The sequence below is a fragment of the Balaenoptera borealis genome (genome assembly GCF_965194805.1).
Source record: "Balaenoptera borealis genome assembly, chromosome: X".
NCBI classification, from domain to species: domain Eukaryota; kingdom Metazoa; phylum Chordata; class Mammalia; order Artiodactyla; family Balaenopteridae; genus Balaenoptera; species Balaenoptera borealis.
The window spans coordinates 113373443-113396012 of NC_138881.1; the positions used below are offsets into that span (position 1 = coordinate 113373443).

General features: G+C 43.4%; 1 protein-coding gene across 2 annotated transcripts in view; it reads left to right on the forward strand.

The window, feature by feature from the left end:
* The first annotated feature begins 13177 nt into the window (after positions 1–13177).
* The window catches only part of SLC9A6 (solute carrier family 9 member A6), a 55021-nt gene continuing 45628 nt past the window's right edge, over positions 13178–22570 (forward strand). For both annotated transcript variants that reach the window (XM_082378014.1, XM_082378013.1), the window contains exons 1-2: positions 13178–13519; positions 22323–22522. In XM_082378014.1, coding sequence (XP_082234140.1) covers positions 13192–13519; positions 22323–22522 — 528 coding nt within the window. In that variant the 5' untranslated portion in view covers positions 13178–13191. The remainder of the gene's footprint in view (positions 13520–22322; positions 22523–22570) is intronic.

The window sequence follows — 22570 nt, forward strand, 5'->3', positions numbered from 1 at the left end:
GAGGAATAAAGTGATGCTAACAACACAGGCCCATCCATCTTCTGTCTCTCTGATCAGAATAAAATATACTCTCCTTTCTCGATTTTTTTCTTTGTCTTCATCCCCTACACTATAGACATTTTACATTGACCTCTTTCCACTCTATTCTCCTTTGGCCAGCTCACCTATTCATTCCCACTGCTTTAAGCCATCGTCAATATTAGTGATTCCAAGTCGACATCTCTATCTCAAATGTCTTTCCTGCGCTCCAGACCTGCATTTCCAACTCCCTGCTGATCATTTATTTCTATCCTGTGGCCCTTAACACTTAATATGGCCAAAACAGAATTCACCCCTTTTTCCAAACTCCACCAACTCCTCCAGTGCCTCCTGACTGGTTGGCACAATGTTGTAAACTGCATATCACAAGGTAAATGCAAAGTGTGACCACCATCCTTTGCCCTTAACCCTGTCAGAATTCTATGTTTTAGCTGCATCAATTTGCTCACTCTTACTGGCTACTAGACGCCTATCCTGTCCACCCTTTTAAATTTGCATTCTTTCCATTCCTGATCCCCCTCACCTCTATTTTTATATCACCTTCTAACATACTCTATAATTTACCTATTTATTATGTTTGTTGTGTTATTATTGTTTACCAGCTCTCTTCCTCCAGGAATGTAAGTTCCAAGAGGACAGAGGTTTCTGTCTATACTTAGAACGTTGCCTGTCACATGGTAAGCATTCAATGTTTGCTGAATGAATGAATGAATTATGGGAAAGAAGTGGAGAGGGATGTATCCTCCTTTGAAAGAATCTCTATAGAGAGTCCGTCCATTATTTTTGAATTGGATTCAAAAATCCCTGTGGACTTGTACACACCCTTAGATTTTGGTAACACTTTGATTGATGATAAGCATTTTCCGACATACTTTAGCTTCCTCAAAGCTGAAAAAATTGAGAAAATAAAGAAGGCATCCAAGAGTCATCAGGTTTCCTCAACTTTACCTATATAGTTTTTGTCCTGGATCCCATTTTCCAAACCTTTAATTATAGTCATTATTTTTCTCTGGGCCCTCTCCAATTTCTTCACCTCTAAGCCAAGAGTTGACACGGTACTTGATCAACGTCAAGTACAGTATATTGTATTCCTTACAAATGTAGCCCTATTTATAGACCTCACAATCAGGAAGAACCAGGAAATAATCTCTCTGCACTTAACAGGAAAGTGCTTCCTTCTCCACCGCTGGGAGGTGGCAAGGTTGAAAACATAGGTGATCCAAAAAAAATCTTAAAACTTTGTTTTGGCTTTGATAATGGTCAAATTGAAATTAGTCTTTTCAGGTACCCTATTAAATTACTTGTGTTAATATTAATTTATCTGAAGCAGAAAATGATTAGGAGGTTTCTTAAAGGAGCTGAGATCTGGTGACTTTCTTTTAAAAAGATGAGGTTATAGAAAAAAGAGAGAGCCAGTAAGGAGTCTGGTATTTGTATAAACCACCAATACATTATCCTAGTCTTCAGGGAAGTGACCTCTGTCCAGGCCTTGAATTTTGTTTTCTCCATTACACTCTTAAAATGCATTCCCCACTCTTTTGAATCTGTTACCCACATACTGAGTGCAAGCTACCTAGTTTTACATTTTCTAGAAATAAATGGTTAACTCATATTCATGAGGTAGGATTTTGTCTCATCTATAGATTCCACCCTGAAAGGAAGCCAAAATATTCATAGTCACAATTACTAAGGAATTTACTAAGCCACAGTTACTAAGTACCTTGGGTCCACTCATGCAGTGTTCTCTACGTTAGAGTTAATCCCAAAGGTGCAAGTTACAGCTAATGGCAGCAGTGTTTTCACGAGCTCTTAGAACAAAAGTCAGACCTCATGAGAAAGAGCATTTAAATTCCTGGGTGACCCAAGAAGTGCCTTTACTTTTCCCAAAGAAACAGCCATCGTCCACATGCACAGTGGATAAATGATGTGGATGTTATTAAAGGTGGGGATAACCATCTCTAAAGCGTTTCCTATGGAGATGGAGATGTTGTTTATGAAGGCTCATCGCTGTTTCCCCAGGATAGTTGGTTGAATAGAGAAAGCACTGCAATCCCAGAATTGTCTTCAAGTTAATTAACTTTGTTACATGCCACCCAACTGGAGGAGTAACTTCATACACCACATCCATGTACCCACTTCCCATGCAGATTCTCCCTCTACCTAGCACACTCTGTCCTTTCCTACTTAGTTCAAAAACCCACCTTCCCTAGAAATACATTCCTAACGATTATAGGTATCTATAGGAGCCTTATATCTATTGTAGATGCTAAACCTTTCTTCAAGCTATTTATTACAACCCCCCTGGATCACAAATTCTAGAGGTTTACTACTATATAAACTAGGGTTTTATATATATATATATATATATATTTTTATTCTTTACAAAAGTAATGTCTGCTCAGTCTAAGAAATTCAAACAACAAAGCAATGTGTCTTCCTCTTAAAACATTAAGTGGTGTGTTGGTATTTTGAGTTTTGAATCTTAGTAAAAAGACTGGTTACTTGATTCATATCTTTAAGATTATTTTGCTGGAAGGTTTATACTACTGTGGTTAAGAGCATATGCTCAAGAATCAGATTGGGTTTATTTTTTATTTTATTTTTTATTTTTTTCCTCCAGTTTTATTGAGATATAACTGACATTCAGCACTGTATAAGTTTAAGGTGTACAGCGTAATGATTTGACTTCCATACATCATGAAATGATGACCACAATAAGTTTAGTGAACATCTATCATCTCATATAGATGCAAAATTAAAGAAATAGAAAAAAAAATTTTTTCTTATGATGAGAACTCTTAGGATACTCTCAACAGCTTTCATATATAACACACAGCAGTGTTAATTATATTTATCATGTTGTACATTACATCCCTAATACGTATTTATCTTTTATAACTGAAAGTTTGTACCTTTTGACTGCCTTCATCCAATTCCCCCTCCCCCTAGCCCCCATCTCTGGTAACCACAAATCTGATCTCTTTTTCTATGACCTTGTTTGTTTGTTTTTGAAGTATAAATGACCTACAACACTATGCTAGTTCCTGTTATACAACATAGTGATTTGGCATTTCTATAAATTTCAAAATGGTCACCATGATAAGTCTAGTTATGATGTCACCATTCAAAGATTTTACATAGTTATTGACTAGATTCCCCACACTGTACATTTCATATACATGACTCATTTATTTTTGCAACTGGAAGTTTGTACGTCTTAATCTATATATGTGATTATTTTAGGCTTCTGATCTCTTAAGTTCAAACACATTTTAACAACCCTGCATTTTTACTCCCCTCCCCCCATATTTACTGTTTTGATATCATATTTTACATCTTTTGGTTTTCTGTATCCCTTAACTAATTATTGCGAATATAGATAATTTTATAACTTTTGTCTTTCAGCCTTCCTACTAGCTTTATACATGGTTGATTTACTACTTTAATGTGTTTTTGCCTTTACCAATGAGATTTTTCCTTTCATAATTTTCATGTTTCTAGTTGTGGCCTTTTCTTTTCGACCTCAAAAAGTTCCTTTAGCATTTGTTGTAAAGCTGGTTTAGTGGTGCTGAACACTTTTTTTTTTTTTTTAGAGGTTTGAGAGACGACAATTATTTATTTATTTATTTATTTATTTTTGGCTGCCTTGGGTCTTCGTTGCTGCACGCGGGCTTTCTCTAGTTGCAGCGAGCGGGGGCTACTCTTCGTTGTAGTGCACTGGCTTCTCATTGCGATGGCTTCTCTTGTTGCGAAGCACGGGCTCTAGGCGCGAGGGCTTCAGTAGTTGTGGCACTCAGGCTCAGTAGTTGTGGCTCTAGAGCGCAGGCTCAGTAGTTATGGCGCATGGGCTTAGTTGCTGCGCGGCATGTGGGATCTTCCCAGACCAGGGATTGAACCCGTGTCCCCTGCATTGGCAGGCGGATTCTTAACCACTGCACCACCAGGGAAGTCCGGTGCTGAACTTTTTTAGCTTTTGTTTGTGTGTAAAACTTTTGATCTCTCCATCAAATCTGAATGAAAGCCTTGCTGGGTAGAGTATTCTTGGTTGTAGGTTCTTCCCTTTCATCATCACTTTAAATATATCATGCCACTCCCTTCTGGCCTGTAGAGTTTCTGCTGAAAAGTGAGATGATAACCTTATGGGAGTTCCTTTGTACGTAACGTTGCTTTTCCCTTGTTGCTTCTAATGTTCTCCCTTTATGTACAATTTTTGCCATTTTAATTACAGTATATCTTGGTGTGGTCCTCTTTGGGTTCCTTTTTGGGATTCTCTGTGCTTTCTGGACTTGGGTGTCTGTTTCCTTTCCCAGGTCAGGGGAGTTATCAGCTATTATATCTTCAAATATGTTCTCAGTCCCTTTCACTCTCTCTTCTCCTTCTGGGACCCCTTTAATGTGAATGTTAGTATGCTTGATGTTGTTCCAGAGGTCTCTTAAGCTTTTTTTAAAGATTTTTTCCTTTTTTTGGCTGCGTTGGGTCTTAGTTGCGGCACGAGGGATCTTCGTTGAGGCATGCAGGATCTTTCATTGAGGTGCGCAGGCTCTTTGTTGTGGCGCACGGGCTTCTCTCTAGTTGTGGTGTGCAGGCTCCAGGGCGCATGGACTCTGTAGTTGTGGCGCACAGGTTCCAGAGTGCGTGGGCTCTGTAGTTTGCAGCACATGGGCTCTCTAGTTGAGGCACGCAAGCTCAGTAGTTGTGGTGCGGGGGTTAGTTGCCCCACAGCATGTGGGATCTTAGTTCCCTGACCAGGGATCGAACCCACGACCCCTGCATTGTAAGGCAGATTCTTTACCACTGGACCACCAGGGAAGTCCCTGTCCTCATTGCTTTTTATTCTCTTTTATTTTATATGTTGAGCTTCAGTGACTTCCACTATTCTGTCTTCCAGCTCGCTGATCCGTTCCTCAGTATCATCTAATTTACTGTTGATTCTTTCTAGTGTATTTTTAATGTCAATTATTGTATTCTTCATCTCTGTTTAGGTCTTTATATTTTCTAACTCTGTTAAAAACTTCTAACTTCTCACTCTGTTCATCCAATCTTCTCGCAAATTCTTTGAATATATTTACAATCATTACCTTGAACTCTTTATTGGGTAGATGGCCTATCTCCACTTCACTTAGTTCTTCCGAGGTTTTATCTTGTTCCTTTGTTTGGAACATGTTTCTTTGTCACCTCATTTTACCTAATTTGCTGTATTTATTTTTATGTACCTGGTAGGTTGGTTACATTTCCTGACCTTGCATAAGTGGCTATTTGTAGGAGATATCCTGTGCATCCCAGCAGCACACCCCCCTCTGGTCACCAGAGCTATATGCTCTAGGCGTGCCCCCTATGTGAGATGTGTGGGTCCTTCTATTGTGGTGGGTAGTCTGGTAGGCACGGCTGGCCCCCAGTCTGATTGGTTGCCAGGTCCTAACTTGTGCAGAGGCTGTAGGCTACTGGTGGGTGTGGTCAGGTCACAAGGTTGCTGGCTTGAGAGCCCCAGTGGGTCCCAGGGCTAGTGCTGGCCCACTGGTGGGCAGAACCAGGTTCTGGGGTGGGTGGTTGGAGGGCCGAGGTTCCCAGATCTGCTGTTGGCCTGCTGGTGGGTGGGGCTGGTTCCTGACAAGGTTGGCTGTGGTGTCTGCGGTGTCCCAAAGCTGGCACTGGCCCGCTGATGAGTTGGGCCAAAACCCGGGGTGGCTAGCTGAGCAGTCCAAGGTGTCTCACAGCTTGTGTTGGCCTGCTGGTGGGAAGGGCTAGGGCCCAGGGGATCCCAGGGCTAGTGCCAGCTTGCTGGTTGGGCAGAGCCAATTCCTCGGATATCTGGCTGCAGGGCCTTGGAAGTCCCAAAGCTGGTGTCAGCCCACGGGTGGGTGGGACCAGATCCCAGGCCACTGGCTAAGGGGCCCAGAGTGTCCCGGAGCTGGTGTTGGCCTGCTGGTGTACAGGGCCAGGTCCTGAGGACAGTGTCAGCCCACTGGTGGGTGGGGCCAGGGCCCTGGGGATCCCAGGATTGGTGCCCACCCACTGGTGGGTGGAGGTGATCCCAGGGCTAGTGCCAACCCACTGGTGGGTGGGGCCAGGTCCCAGGGTCTCTGGCTGCAGGGCCCTGGGCGTCCCAGGGGTGGTGCCAGTGCACTGGTGTGCGAGGCCGGCTCCTGGGCCCTCTGGTGAACAGGGCTGGGTCCCAGGGCAGCTGTGGGCTCAGGGGTTCTTAAGGCAGCAGGCCTGCTGGTGAGTGGGTCTATATCTCCTCTCAGCCAGTTGCTTGGCCTGAGGTGTCCCGGTACTGGTGCCAACAAGCTGGTGAGCAGGGGCAGGGCCAGGTCCCTGCACTAATAAGCTAGAGGGAGAATTCCAAAATGGCACTTGATAGCACCAGTGTCCACGTGGTAGAACGAGTTCCCAAAAATGACTGTCGCCAGTGTCTATGTCCCGAGGGTGAGCTGCAGTTGCCTCCCGCCTCTCTGGGAGACTCTCCAAAATCAGCACGTGGGTCTGACCCAGGCTCATTTCACATTACTGCTTCTGCCCTGGGTGCCGGAGTGTGTGAGATTTTGTGTGTGCCGTTTAAGAGTGGAGTCTCTGTTTCCCATAGCCCTCTGGCTCTTCCAAAAGTAAGCCTGCTGGCCTTCAAAGCCAAACATTCTGAGACCTTCTCTTCCTGGTGCAGGACCCCTGGGCTGGGGAGCCTGATGTGGGGCTCAGACCCATTGCTCCTTGGGGAGAACCTCTGCAATTGTAACTATCCTTCTGTTTATGGGTTGCCCACCCAGGAGTACGGGTCTTGAGTATACTGCGTCTCTGTTCCTCCTACCTGTCTCATGGGGGTTCCTTCTTTATATCTTTAGCTGTAGAAAATCTTTTCTGCTAGTCTTCTGGTCTTTCTCATCAATAGTTGCTCCACAAATGATTGTAATTTTAGTGTGCCCATGGGAGGAGGTGAGCTCAGGGTCTTCCTACTCTGCCATCTTGGCCACTCCTCCTAGAATCAGATTGGGTTGAAATCCTGGCTTCTCCTTTACTACCTTTGGCAGATTGGACAAGTTACTTAACTTCACTGTGCCTCAGTTTCCTCATCTGTAAAGTGGGAATAATAATAGTACTTACCTGATAAGATTGTTGCCAGAATCGAGTGAGATGATGCCTACAAGTTGTTTACAATAATCTCACACACAGGGAGCACTCAGTAAATGTTAGCCATTGTTATTATTGTTATTGATGCTCCTGTTGACTCCTCTAGCTATTTTTCCAGACTGAACAGGTTCTTTATCCCTTTAGTCTTTCCTAAAACATCAGTTGCTCCACCCCTTTGATTATTTTAATTGCTATTCTCTGGACTGTTTCCAGATCCACTAATATTTCTCATGGGGTTTCATTAGTACATCTGCACAAAGTATCCTAGGTTACTTGTCTGAGGTTAATACGAGTATTCATTTCAAATAGCCTTGACACTGAAAATGACACCAAAAATCTTATTTGCTTTTTTTAGCACATTGGGCTGGTATGTTCAGGAAATAAACTGAAAACTCCAGCATAATTATGTTGAGTTCTAACTGATATGTGTGACCTTCTATTCTTTCTTCTACTCTTTGAATATAGGCTTTCCCTATACTACTGTCCTAGTACTGGCTCTCTTTCTACTCCCTCTTCTTTGGAGAACACATGACTCCCACGCTTCAATATTGTGCACATAGCTCCAATTTCTATCACTGGTCCTGACTTCACTCCTGAATTCCAGACCCCAGCTTCTAACCACCCATTTCGATACCTCCACTTGGATGTCCCCCCAGTCCCTTAAATCCAACCTGTCCAGAGCTGAGCTCTACCTTCTGACTCCCATTTTAATGCTATTAGTAGTCTTATGCTTTCCAGTTGTCCAGGTTCAAAACCTTGGAGTCATCTTTCAATCCTTCTTCCTCAAACGCTCCCCATCCACCCACCAAATCAGCTGCTAAAACAGGTTATCCTACCAACCTCCACGTTGGCTTTCTCACCCAGCCTCCCGTTTCCATTCCTATTGCATCCCCAAAATTAAGGCCTCATTGCTTTTCGGCAAGACTACCTTTCCAACCTCTTAACTGGCCTCCCCCATCGCCCATCACTCTGCATTTTATTTATCCCCCTTTCTGTTGCCAAATTAATACTGGAGAGGTTTTGAGCAGGGAAATGAATGAGTTAAAATTTTTTGCGGCATTAAGACCTTCCACAATATGGCCTCAACTTAGCTTTTTCAGCCTTTCCCCCAACATATGAATTAATTCAATGTTTATCACGCACCTCCAAAGAACCAAGGACTGCAGCAAACGCTGGCCTAAACTTATGTACATTTTTCAATTATTAAGTCCTTCCTGAGCACTTACTATGTACCCAGTACTGTAAAGTCCTCTTTCTTTTATCCTTGAACTGAATCTAGGTACCTAGGGGAATTTAATGTCATCTGCAAACATGGAGATTTCCTTGGTACTCAGTGAAATTGAAGAGACATTCACTGATGCTCAGATATGTTGTATTGAGTACCTGTTTTGGTTAGGCCTTCGGCTACAGGCTGTCAGTAAAGAAATAAGTAACACCTGGTTCCTGCCCTCAAGATACTCATGACCTGTGGCATCAGAAACATTTCAATCAAACATAATATTTCAGGAGGGCTAAGAGAGAGATTTGCCTGGGGAGGGGGCGGGGCTCTGGAAGCCCATAAAAGGAGCCCCTAACTCAACCTGAGGGCATCCTGGAAAGCTTGGTGACCTTTAAACTGAGTTTTGTCAGATGAGAAGCTAGTTAGGTGAGGAATGCGTTGAAGGACTCTTCAAGCAGAGGGAGAACATGGCAAGGCACATAGATACATGAGAGCACATGAAGCTTTCAGGAAACTACAAGGAGTTCAGAAAGGCTGAAGCACAATATATTTGGGGGAGTAAGACAGGATATATGGTGAAGAAACAGCCTGGAGTCAGGATGTGTGGCGCTCCGTGTGCCAAGCTAAGGAGCCAGAACTGAAGGCCATGGGGTCAGTGGAGGGTTTGGAGCAGGGCTGTGATATATATAATCAGACTTGTGCTTCAGAAAGATCCCTCTGGTAAAAGTGTAGAGTAATGATTGGCAGAGGCCGAGGCAAAGGTCAGCAAACCTTTCCTGTAAAGGACCAGGCAGGAAATACTGGAGGCTTTGCAGGCTATACAGTCTCTCTCTCTTTTTTTTTTTTTTCCCCCTCATATTTTCTTTTTTTTTTTAACATCTTTATTGGAGTATAATTGCTTTATAATAGTGTGTTAGTTTTTGCTTTATAGTGAATCAGATATACATATACATATACATATATCCCCATATCCCCTCCCTCTTGCGTCTCCCTCCCACCCTCCCTATCCCACCCCTCTAGGTGGTCACAAAGCACCAAGCTGATCTCCCTGTGCTATGCCGCAGCTTATAGCTGAGTAATATTCCATTGTGTATATATACCACATCTTCTTTATCTATTCATCTGTCGATGGACACTTAGGTTGCTTCCATGTCCTGGCTATTGTGAATAGTGCTGCAATGAACATTGTGGTACATGACTCTTTTTGAATTATGCTTTTCTCAGGGATATGCCCAGTAGTGGGATTGTTGGGTCGTATGGTAGTTCTATTTTTAGTTTTTTAAGGAACCTCCATACTGTTCTCCATAGTGGCTGTATCAATTTACATTCCCACCAACAGTGCAAGAGGGTTCCCTTTTCTCCACACCCTCTCCAGCATTTACTGTTTGTAGATTTTTGGATGATGGCCATTCTGGCTGGTGTGAGGTGATACCTCATTGTAGTTTTGGTTTGCATTTCTCTAATGATTAGTGATGTTGAGCATCCTTTCATGTGTTTGTTGGCAATCTGTATGTCTTCTTTGGAGAAATGTCTATTTAGGTCTTCTGCCCATTTTTGGACTGGGTTGTATGTTTTTTTGATATTGAGCTGCATGAGCTGCTTGTAAATTTTGGAGATTAATATGCAGTCTCTTTTGCAACCACTCACTCTGCCTTGTAGTCCCAGAGCTACCACAGACAATCAGTAAACAAATGGGCATAGCTGTGTCCAGTAAACTTTTACTGGTGGACACTGCGATATGAATTGCACGGGATTTTCACGTGTCAGAAAACAGTCTTTCGATTTTACTTTTCAACCACTAAAAAAATGTCAAAAGCATGCCATACCAAAACAGGCGGCGGTGTAGACGACTCTTTTGAGAAGCTCGGTCTGAACGGGAGGAGAGAAATGGGAGGAGAGAAATCGTGCGGTAGAAGAGGGGCGTGTGGACTGGAGGGGCGCGGGCGGGGTGCTGTTTCTTAAAAGAGACCTGAAAGCGGTTTTAGAGAACAGGAAGGGGGGTGGAGAAGGAGCCGCTGAAGATGGTGGAGGGAGATGACTGTTGGAGTAGGTCCTAGAAGAGGCAGGAAGGAGGTGGCGGGATGCGGAGTGTAGACTGGGGCTTAACGTTTCAGAAGGGAGGAGGGAACAGCTCTGGCACTGCGGCTGGAGGGGAGGAGGAACGCGTGGGCACTGATGGTATATTGAAGGGAGACTGCAGGCTGAGGACGGTGAGGACTGTTTTCCTGAGGATCTTTATTTTCCCAGTAAAAAAGGAGGCAAGTCTCGAATTCCGTGTGACTTACCTGTACGAGCATCGAAGGCGGGGCTGAGGTGGCCAGGCGCGGGGCGGTGGGGGGGAGGGGAGAGGAAGCTGTGAACCAGATGCCCAAGTGCTCGGTGAAAGTGCGAGAGAGACCAGGAAGTCGTTAGAAGACCGGGAAAGGAGAGGGTGTTAGCGCTGCAAGGCAGGGTGGGGCCGTAAGGAGCTTGGAACCACAATCAATGGGGAGTGAGTGGAGTGCCAGCTCCTTCAGGCCACCTGATACAGGGCGTGAGCGTGTGTGTGTGTGTGTGTGTGTGTGTGTGTGTGTGTGTGTAGGACAGTGGAGTGCTGAGGAAATAAGCAGCCTCCACTTGAAACAGCGGCAGAGCTTGTGATGTCCTGAGCAAGATTCAGGTACCGGGAAAAGGAGGAGATGGAGAGGGCATCGGTGCAGCACCTGAGAGGGCTGGGTAGTTTGTTCCTAGCGGAGGGTACTCCAGAAAGCACATGACAAGGATTGGCAGGGGAGAGCAGTAGTGAGAGGAGAAGCTGGAGGGCGAGGGGCACACAGGGCACTGCTGGGTTGAGACAGAAGTGTATTCTGAGGGGAGCCAAGGGCTCATGGGGTTGGCCTGCCTGATAAAATTATCGGCCTCTCAAGATTCCTCCTGGAACTCTGCTCTAACCAGGTTGCTGGGGAAAGGGTGAGAGTGGGGATACTAAATTGCTGGGGCCAGAAAACAGAGGTAGAGTCTGGAGCTTGGAGACGTTTGTTAACTCTTGCCAGGCAAGCAATCTGTGACTTTCGTTTTGTTTTGTTTTCTTCTTGAGCTCTGAACACTAGGAGAATGAAAAATGGTTTTGTGCCGGGGCAAAACAGCCTTGGGTTGGGTGGTTAGGCCTGAAGAAGCAGGGATACTCCTTCGCTAGGTCTTCTGGGGTGACAGAGATAGGTCTGGGGAGGGGGTGCAGTGGGGAGACTGGGAAGGATCCTCACTTGGGTTTCTTGTCTCTACACAGCCCGGCCCTGTTCACACAGGCCAGTGAGGTTAGGCTGGAGGCAGGGTGTAGGGGACCGGCAGCCATGAGGTTGGGAAGGGACAGGCAGACCCAGGTACTAAGAGGAGAGACGGCTCAGTCACTGGCACAGCTCTTGAGCCGACAGGGATAGAACTCGGAGTTAAGCACCATTCCAGCACTTTTTTTTTTTTTTAAGCTCACCATCCTCACAGAACTTAATGAGCTGGTTAATGGGAGTGAATCCACACTGGGGCAGCTGGGAGTTGCCTGCATGTTGTTTGCCTTAGCAAAGAGGTTATATGGTCGTAACGTGGCCAAAACGTTTGAGAATCATGACTTCTAGGCAGAATGATAGGAATTGGATTGATAGCTAGTATCATCAGTGGTCTGAAAGAATTGAGAAAGACTATGTGTCGGTAGGGGTGAAATGAGCTCATTTAAAAACATTTTTAGTTTTGGAGATTGGTAGGAGCCTCACCAGGATATGCTCAGTATCCAACAGGTAGAGGCCTGAAGGGAGGGTGGCAGGTCAGGACTTGGGATTTGGAGTTCATTCCTGCAGAGGTAGAAATGAAACATTCTAGAGAAAGTCTAGAGGGAACAAAAAACCCACAAAGACTAATGAGTGATCTGAGGAGAATGGAGAAAATAGAAATCCGCTGTTCTCAAAGAGGTGAGAACTATGAAAATTCTGGTGTGCAAGGTTGAGCGGCTGAGAACAGGGAAAATACTCTTTGAGGAAGAGAGATGAGATATGGTGTCAAAGGTGGCTTCTGAGCTGGGGAAATCTGCTTTAAGATAGCAGGGAAAAGGAGCAAGAGGAGAAGGAGAAACTGATCACACCACAAAAGATTTCTTCCTGGGGAGGGAGCAGAGTGTTTGGAGTATGGGTAAATTTGAGCACAAACCGATTGAATCTTTGTGAGACTGAGGAGTTTATCTGCAAGAGATGACTCACATCAGGTAATTTACGTGTAAAGAAAACCGAGCATACAGACACACACATAATCCTTGCCTTTGAGTCAATTATTTGTGAACTACTACAGTGCTGTTGGTTTTTTTCCCTATGAGGACAGAAGAAGGAGAATCCGATTTAAATTACAGATGGAGATTTAGGCCCTTCCCAAGAGGACGACTTCTTATCCTGTTAAGAGACACTGGGGGACAATATTGAGATGGGTTATGAAAGATCGATTCCCCTGAGAGCTCTAAGAATAGGATCGAACTAGACAGAGCGCAATCTGCCACGCTTTGATTACGCTGAGCCCAGGTTTCTTTTCCAGAAGGCAATGGGCTAGATTCGACGGTCTTTCACTGCCTGGCAGCGGAGCCTGAGCGGGGAGCTGGTGCAGTGGGGGACAGAAGGCCAAAGGCTTGGGGCCCAGTGAGCTGGGAGTGTCGCGTCCCCTTTAAGAGCGGCGGCGGCGGCGGCGGCGCGCGCTCCGACGGCTTCCCTGGGGCCCCGCCCCTTTCCCGTGAGGCCTCGGGGAGTGGTCCGACCGCGGGCGACTGCGGGTGAGGAGCGGGGCGGGGGGTGGGGGGAGTCATGGCTCGGCGCGGCTGGCTGCGGGCGCCCCTCCGCCGCGGCGTCGGCGGCGGCGGCCCCCGGGCCCGCCGGCTCACGCGGCCCCTCTGGTTACTCCTCGCAGTGGGAGTCTTTGGCTGGGCCGGGGCTTCGGACGGCGCTGGTGGAGAAGCGAGAGCCATGGACGAGGAGATCGTGTCAGAGAAGCAAGCCGAGGAGAGCCACCGGCAGGACAGCGCCAATCTGCTCATCTTCATCCTGCTGCTCACGCTCACCATTCTCACGATCTGGCTCTTCAAGCACCGCCGGGCCCGCTTCCTGCACGAAACCGGCCTGGCTATGATTTATGGCAAGTGCCTCAACCCCGTGTCCGCCCCTGGCGCTCCCCCCCTTCTCTGCTCCCCGGCTGCCTCGCCTCCTCTCCTGGCCCTGCACGGCCTACGTTCGGCTCCCCTTCCAATTCCTTCCATTTTCCGTCTCGCCTTTCTCCCCCACCCCCGTTTCTCTCCCTCGCCCCCCTTTTTTTCTGCTACGCCCCTCGTTTCTCTGCCTTACCCCATTTCCTCCTCAGCCTCGCCCCCCGTTTTCTCCGCCTCGCCCCCCCCCTTTTCCTCTGCCGGTCCACACCTTTTTTTCCTCCGACCCCACCCCCTTTTTCTTCCGCACCCGCCACCCCCTCCGCCTCTGCCTACCGAGCTCGGGACCCGGGACTGAGGATGGGAAGGGAGTGGGTGCGGTGTCTCAGATTGGGCTGAGGACTGGGGGAGGGGAAGCCAGCATAGCGATCCATTTCTCTGGGTGTCAGTTCGTTTAAGGTCCATTGAAGCTGCAGTAGTATCTCTGCTGCTCAGCATCTGGCGTTCTTTTGGAGCCGGAGTCCACCTTTCCCCATCACCCAGATCTTGCTACGCCCTGTCCTTTGGAGGTTGAGAATGAAAAACTGACTCCCGTGTACCCCAAGTAAAAACCTGAACAGGAAAGAAGCCGAAGAAGGCTTAGGGCATTTTTGATGACGTCCTGATGTATTGTACTATGCCTGTAATATCTGATATGGATACGTATGGTTGCCTCTTCTAATTCAGGCCGTGCCGCGGTGAGGACAAGAGGTAAAGATCTTCCAGCAGCATGTTGTACTGTAGGATGATCAGGACAGTTCGGCCAAACAGTAATTAGGAACACCACGCATATGCAGTATTATGGGTGACTTGCTGGTAGCATAAGATTATTGACAGATCGTTGAGTAAATGGCTTCAGTTCTCGTGTCTTACTGTGCTTTCTTTGCGAGGTTTCTTATTTATCTTTATTTTTTGGTCATGAGGAGAGAAGGGCAAATCAAGCCCTGGACTCAGAGGCATTTTGGCCTCATGAGAGGAAAAGATGCATATTGCTGACTGTCTTAATCTAAGATGACCGCGGAGGCATATATGGCTGGAGAGATGAGGGCAGACAAACAATCCTTTCTGTGCAGTACATGAGTGAAGATTATCTTCATTTGGAACAGGCTTAAACTGATGAGCTTGTTGAGCTTTGTGTCTCAGACTTGCAGACAGGTGGGAGAAGCCTTGGCACAAAAGGACGTTTCTCCACGCACGGCCCCCCCCCCCGCCCCTTTCCAGTAAATACAGACTTCTGGAATGTGCAGCTCAAGGGTAGCACAGCAAGGAAAGGTAGTTGTGTCCATCAGGAAAATGCAGGAACTCAGGCTTATTTTTCATTTGTAAGGTAATAAAATTCTAAGCCTGTGTGCAAAATATCTTTGCTCCCTAGGATTCTTAGTTTTTGGACATATTGGGTGGTTTTCATATTTCATGGTTTTGTTTTGTTTGTTTTTTTTGCATTCTATTTGCAGCGCTCCTTAAGCTAAATTAGCCAGATAAGCTATATATCTCTATATAATTTCTCTGTATACCAGTGTGTGATTTATTTACTATCCTCAACAAACCTTTGCTACTCAGCCTACTATGTTATGCACAGAAAATACAAAGAAGTATATGATCCCCACCTTCAAGGAACTTATCCCTCTTGGGTAGACAGGTCATATAAAGAAAATAAAGGCATCTTAAATTCCATTAAATGCCAAGTGAGTATTACGGTGTTAAAAGAAGGAACTGATCACAGAAACCTCTTTCCTGTAGAGAGATATAGTGTTATGAAGTGGTTAAAGATGTAAGGCTTTAGACCAGAGGTCTGCAAATTTTTTCTGTAAAGGACCGGAGAGTAAATACTGTCGGCTTTGTGGATCACATCAATCTCTGTGTTGTGAAAATGTGTTGTGTTTTCTTCTTTGTTTTGTTTTTTTCCTTTCTATAAACCTTTAAAAATTTTAAAGCCATTCTTAGCTCTTGGACCATACAAAAACAGACCATCACTGTGATTTCCAACCCCTGCTTTAGAGTCAGACCTGGGTTCCTGTCTTACTATGCCAATAACTCTGTGTGATCTTAGGCCAGTCCCTTACCTTCTTACACTGTCATCTATAAATTAGGAACAATGATAGTAGCATTATTGTGAGGAAGAAATGTTTTTAACTTAGTACCTGACCCCTAAGTAAATGCTCATTAAATGAGAGCTGCAATACTATTATTATTATTGCTGTTATAACTGCATTTTTTCAGGTTAGGCTCAGAATAGTTCTTTTAATTATTCAGTCTTGTAAGTTAAGAGGCAGATATAGTATTTTTTATAAAAATCAAATAGGGACTTAGAATTTCCCTGAAAATATTTGCTCTTTGGTAGTTGATAATCATTAACCTCCTCTAACTCTTGGGCTAAAGGAGAAAAGTGGGATTACTGATTGCTTTCCCTGATGTTTCTAAGTTAATGAAAAGTGATGGAGTACCTTAGTGTTGGTATTTTGTGAAGGAAAAGCAAGGGTATCTCTTGTGGAATATAAAGTGAAAGAGTGTTATCTGTGAGTCAAATTGGGTTGATTTGCTACGACTTGGCATTCTTTAGCCTGTCCCATTTTCTCAATATGGGTGATGGGGACTGTGGATGAACAGCCTCCTGACCAACTCCCAAGTCCAGTTTGAGAAAAGATGGGGCTGGGTCAAAGTATTTTCAATGCCATGGAAATGGACATTTGCTAATCCTAATTACCATCTGCCATTTACCTTTTTTTACGACTCTTGTACCATTATAGCTATTACGTTAATATATTATTTTAAGACCTTTATTTTTCAGCTTGACTTCCAGATGAAAGGGCTTCTTACTCTGGGAATGTCCAGACCTCCAAGATTCAGCCCACTGATGATTTAGCTATCTAAATACGAGAAAAATGCTACTTAAAATAAGCTTCTCCTTTATTTTTTTGAGAAGCCAGGTTACAAAGAGAGAGAGAGATTAAGTTGCCAATGTGGTCACTTTCTAGATTGTAATATAGCCTAATTGCCCCAGTTACAATGTCGAAGCACCCAAGTGTTCTGTTCATTGGGCTAGCTTGCTTAAGAAGCTTAAAAGTGAGTCACCGTTAGTAAGTCTGAAAAGTGATCACTCACTGCAGTATGCTTACAGATGGTATAAAAAGCAAAAGACAGGGAAGCAATATTTATTATGCCTTAAACTACAGCATCCAGAGTCCTAAGTTTAGCTAATGCGATTTATCAATAAATATTTATTAAGTGTCTTTGATGTATGAGATATGATGAGAAATACAGATATGAGTCATCATCCCTGTCCACAAAGCACTTACAATCTAGTGACTGAATAGGTAGTGTTTATTGAGCATTATAATGTGTTAGACACTGCTTAGGTGCTCAACAAATATCATCTCATTTAAACCTCATGACAACCCTGTGAGATGGGTACTATTATCTTTCCCATTTTACAGATGAGGAAATTGAGGCACAGGGAGGTTAAATGACCTGCCCGAAGTCACATAACTTGTAAGTATTAAGGCAGGATTCAAACACAGTTGGCCTCAGGAGCCCCATTCTCTTAGCCCCTTAAACCATATTGCCTCATGTTGAAGAGATAAAACTTATCTATAAAGACAAAACAGGTTGGTATTATCATCACTACATATGAGGAAACTGAGGTTCAATGAGAAGTTATGTACCCTAGGATCACAGACTAGAACTTGATAGAGCCAGAATTCATACTTCTATCTGCCTTCCAAACTTGTGCTTTTTCTCCTACACTCTACTGTACTAAATTTAATAAGATTGGATATGAAGGGAGTTAATACTTAAAGTTACAGGGGTTTTGGAGGTGAGTTGTGAGGGAAGCTTATGAGAGAATGGAGACATAACCACCGGAGAGCAAGTTAGTAGTGATGAGAGAGCAAGGAGGTGATTAGAAAATTATAGAGACTTTGGAAATAGAAAACCCAGATTTCAGTTCTGGTTTTGCCACTTAATGCCAAATAACGTTGGGCAAGTCATTTATCCCCATTTTATAGATGAGAAAATAATGACTGAGAGATTTGTAGTAGTTCAATTAGCTTTTCAGACAGAATCTAACAGCATTCTTCAAGAAGTAGATAAGTGTTATATATGTACATACACACAATATACACACATACATAAATAAATACACACACACACATACATACACTTTTTAATCTGTAGAAATTGTATCAATTTTGGCCACACTCAATACCCCCAGTGATGTTCCTTCCATATTTTTGACTATTAGAGGCTTCTAGTGTGATAATCTGGAAGAATGTGCTGAAATCCATTAGAAAACCAATTTCCACTGTGAGACTCATACAGTGGTCGGCCTTGGGTGATACTGAGTTCTGTATCCCTGGGGGGGTCTCCAGCACAAGAGGGTCAGGAATGTGTAGGAGGAATGGGACTTCTCTGTTTTGTGAAAGATATCTCTTTGTGGTTGTACTCTTTGTTGCCTGTTAGTGGTAATTTTAAATTTCATGATATCAGTAGTTTTTGTGCCTCTGTCTATGTAGGAGGCTAGAATTTTCTGCCTTATCCCCTTAACAAAGCACTCCTTTTGTGTACTTTCTGTTTAGTGAGAATTGCTTTAACTCCGTGATTAGGATTTGACCTTTCACAGAACCCAAGTTAACTTGATCTGTCAACTGTATTCAAAGAAATTCCAATTTTTCAGCTGTCTGATGCTGTAATAAAAGGATCTTGATTTTTTCCAACCTAAGTAATTATTTAATTATTCTTCTTGCTGGTGTTCTAACTGCCAAGGTGTATGTTTCAGATTTGTCCAAGTGCTGAGCCCTCCTCAGGGCACCCAGTGGCGTTTCAGCATTGGGTCGGGGCACGGTAGAACCAGTGGGTAGTCTTCCTTACACAGTCAAGCTTGGGGATATGGAAAGAATTTATGCTGATATTTTTACTGTTTGTAGTAGCTTAACTGTGATTTTTACACATAAATGTAATGGGACAACTTAGTACTACTGAACCTCTTAATTAGGAGGTCTTGTGAGATAGTAGAGAAAAGAGCTGTTCCTGTGTCATATAGGCAGGGTGACTATGGAGTGGTAGCCTTTTCTCTCCCAGGTTATGTTTGTCAAACACGGTTGATATCCAGCCATCACTTTTTAATTTGGTTTTTTTTGGAGGTGAGATATTTTCAAAGTGTATCTTTCATTTATTATTTTTAAATTTTAAATAAATTTATACCCCCTTCACCCATTTCTACCACCTCCCATCCCCGTCCCCATGTCTCTGGCAACCGCCAATCTGTTCTCTGTATCTATTGAGCTTTGTTTTTGATTTTTTTTTTTAGATTCCACATATAAGAGAGAGAATACGGTATTTGTGTTTCTTTGTCTAACTAATTTCACTTAGCATAATGCCCTTGAGGTCCATCCATGTTGTTTCAAATGGCAAGATTCCATTCTTTTTCATGGCTAAATAATATTCCATGGTGTATATGTACCACATCTTATCCATTCATCCATCAGTGGACACTTACATTGTTTCCATATCCTGGCTATCGTAAATAATGCTGCAATGAACATAGGGGTGCATATATCTTTTTGAGTTAATGTTTTCATTTTCCTTGGGTAAAAACCCAAAAGTGGAATTGCTGGATCATATAGTAGCTCTTTTTTAAATTTTTTGTGGAACCTCCATACTGTGTTCCATACTGGCTGCACCAGTTTACATTCCCACCAACAGCGCATAAGGGTTCTCTTTTCTCCACATCCTTGCCAACACTTGCCATTTTTTGTCTTTTTTATAATTGCCATTCTAACAAGTGTGAAGTGATATCTCATTGTGGTTTTGATTTGCATTTCGCTGATGTTTAGTGATATTGAGCATCTTTTTATGTACCATTGGCCATCTGTATGTCTTTTTTGGAAAAATGTCTATTTAGCTCCTCTGCCCATTTTTTAATCAGATTGTTATTTTGCTTTTGAGTTGTATGAGTTCTTTATATATTTTGGATATTAGCCCCTTATCAGGATATGATTTGCAAATATTTTATCTTTCATTTATTTTAAATCTGAACCTTTGTTAAAACGTTTTTTAGAGTCGATGTCATTGTGCTGTTTACCAGTTACTCGTTGCTGCTCACTTAAAAAAAATACATGTGACTATAAGTTGACCAGAAGGATCCTTCACCTCTGCTTCCTCCTGCCTTCTCAGCCAACTACTGCTCTTACACTCCCCGTTTCTGCTTTATCACTTCCCACTCTGGTCTGGCTTCCGCCCCCACCTCTTCACTCAGACTGCTCTTAGCAAGGTCACCTATGACCTCCTTGTTGCCAAACCCAATGGACACTTCTTAATGCCTGTCTTCCTCGACTTTGCTGCAGCATTTGCTAGTTTTCACCACTTCCTCCTCTGTTCTTCCTACTCCTGTGGCTTTTCTTTCTTAGACTCCTTCATCATCTCCTCCTCCTCTACCAACCCCTTAATTTTGGCATAAACTCCGAGCATATATCCATAGTCCTCTTCCCGCTTTGTTTGCTCCCTCAGTAATCCCATCTGTGCTTCACTTCAACCATCTTATAACTGCTAAGTGTATATCTCCAGTCCAGATCCACCCCCTTCCTTGAGGTCCGGATCCCACATACTCAACTGTGCATATGTCACAGGTACATCAAACTCAACATGTCCAAAACGGAGCTGCGCATTTCCCCCTGTAAATCTGTTCCCTGTCCCACTGACTGGCCCTCCTACCCCCCTGATTGCCTAGGCCAGCTTACCCACCTAGTTGCCAAGTCAGTTTAGGTTCCTCTTAGCTTTTCATCTCCCTTCCTCCCAGTCCAGTCAGTCACCACATCTTTCTACAAGATAATACTTTCTAAAAAAAATCCCCCTCTCTCCCTATCTCTGCTCTCTTAGATTAGGCCCTGCACTCTTAGTGTGTGAATGACCTCAGTGGCCTTCTATCTGGCCTTTCTGACCCTCTGTAGTCTAGACCAGTCTTGCTAAAATAAAAATCTGATGTCAAGCCCTTTGACATCTATGGTTCTGTGGCTTCCTTTTGCTTTCAGGATGAAGTCTACACTCCCTTCCCCAACATGCAAGGTCTCTTGTGATTCAGCTCCTGCCAGTCTTTCACACCTCAACTCTTGCCACTTTATATCCCAGCCGTACTGAACTATTTATGATTCCCTAAACGGGCTGTTTTCTCACTCTTCCTTGACTGGATATGTACTACTCTTCCTCCTACCTGGGAAACCGTTTTCTCTTACTTTATTACTTGCTTAGGTGACACCTCTGGAAAGACTTTCCTAATGTCCCACTCCCTCAGGCTTGCTTAGGTACATCTTTTCTGTTTTTATAATACCTTGTATGTATGTGTATGTGTGTGTGTATATACATATATATATCTATATCTATCTATCTATGTATATATATACACACACACACACATATATATCGTGTTATAATTGTTTATTCAGTCTGTTTTCACCAGCTGGACTGAGAGCTACTTGAAGGCGGGACCTTGTTTTCATCTGTGAACCCCGGGGGCCTACTTAGCATAGTAGTCCATTCACATATATTAAAAGAAAGGCTGACTGGTTAGGGTGAAAGAGAAAGGAGAAAGGAGACAGGAAGGTAAAATGCCACTAATAGTGGAGTTAAGGAAAGTTCCAGACGTTTGAGTTCAGTTTGCAGTTGAGGTATATCTATACAGTGGAACATTATTTGACCGTAAAAAGGAATGAAGCACTGATACATGCTGCAATATGGATAAACCCTGAAAACATTATGCTAAGTAAAAGAAGCCAGATATAAAAGGTCACATATTGTAGGATTCTACTTATGTGAAATGTCCAGAATAGGCAACTCTATATAGAGAAAAAGTAGATTCGTGGTTGCCAGGGGGTGGGAGTCGGGGTGGGGGAAATGGAGAGTGACTGCTAATAGGTCTAGGGTTTCTTTGTGGAACAATGAAAATGTTTTGGAATTGGATAGTAGTGATCAATATCCAACTTTGCGAATATACTAAAAGCCACTGAATTGTACAGTTTAAAAGGGCAGACTTTGTGGTATAGAATTATATATCAATAAAATCATTATTAAACATTTTGATCAGTATAGGTTTATAGTACCTAGATCATTGTGCATATTTGAATGTCAATATGATGATCCAAGTAAAATTCCAGCAATACATTGATATCATAGTGTCAAAGTCAGGACTTCTGTTCCATGTTTTGATTTTGAAACGTATTTTAAAATTAAAATCTGACCTTTTAGTATTAGAAGAACTCAATCTAGAAAAATTATTGACTTTACAATTTGTAAAATTTGTGTTATTTGGCCAGCCATGTGATTTAGGAATGACTTGAGAAATGCATGTGTTTAAGTCTTGTGAATTGATGGATGGAGGTGGTAAACACATTTCTAACATGATTACACAGTTAGGTTGGGACACCTTGGAGCATATTCTGTGTACAGATGACTTGAAGGTATTGCCTCATTTTGTTACCTTCCTAATCACTTACTTATATCTTGATCTAGGGATGCAATGATACACGTTGTTACCCTAGGGAATGTTTTCCCTTCCTGTCCCACTGGCTTATATGAATATCGAACTCTTAGATTTGTGATTTTAGTAATACTTTAAAATGTAACTTCATTTGGTCTAAAAATGAGTTTAGAATCACAAGGGACTATCATAAGAGATTTTCTGTTATCAATTCAAAGGTATGTGTGGGGTACAAAAGAAGTAGTTTCTGTCTGAAAGGAGAGCTTATATTATTCTTTTATTATTTCCAGGTCTTTTGGTGGGCCTTGTGCTTCGATATGGCATTCATGTTCCAAGTGATGTGAATAATGTGACCCTGAGCTGTGAAGTGCAGTCAAGCCCAACTACCTTATTGGTAAATGTTAGTGGAAAATTTTATGAGTATACGCTGAAAGGAGAGATCAGTTCACATGAGCTCAATAACGTTCAAGATAATGAAATGCTTAGAAAGGTAAGTTCTTCGTTAAAGGGAATCTTTGGATTTTTTTTAAGGTATATA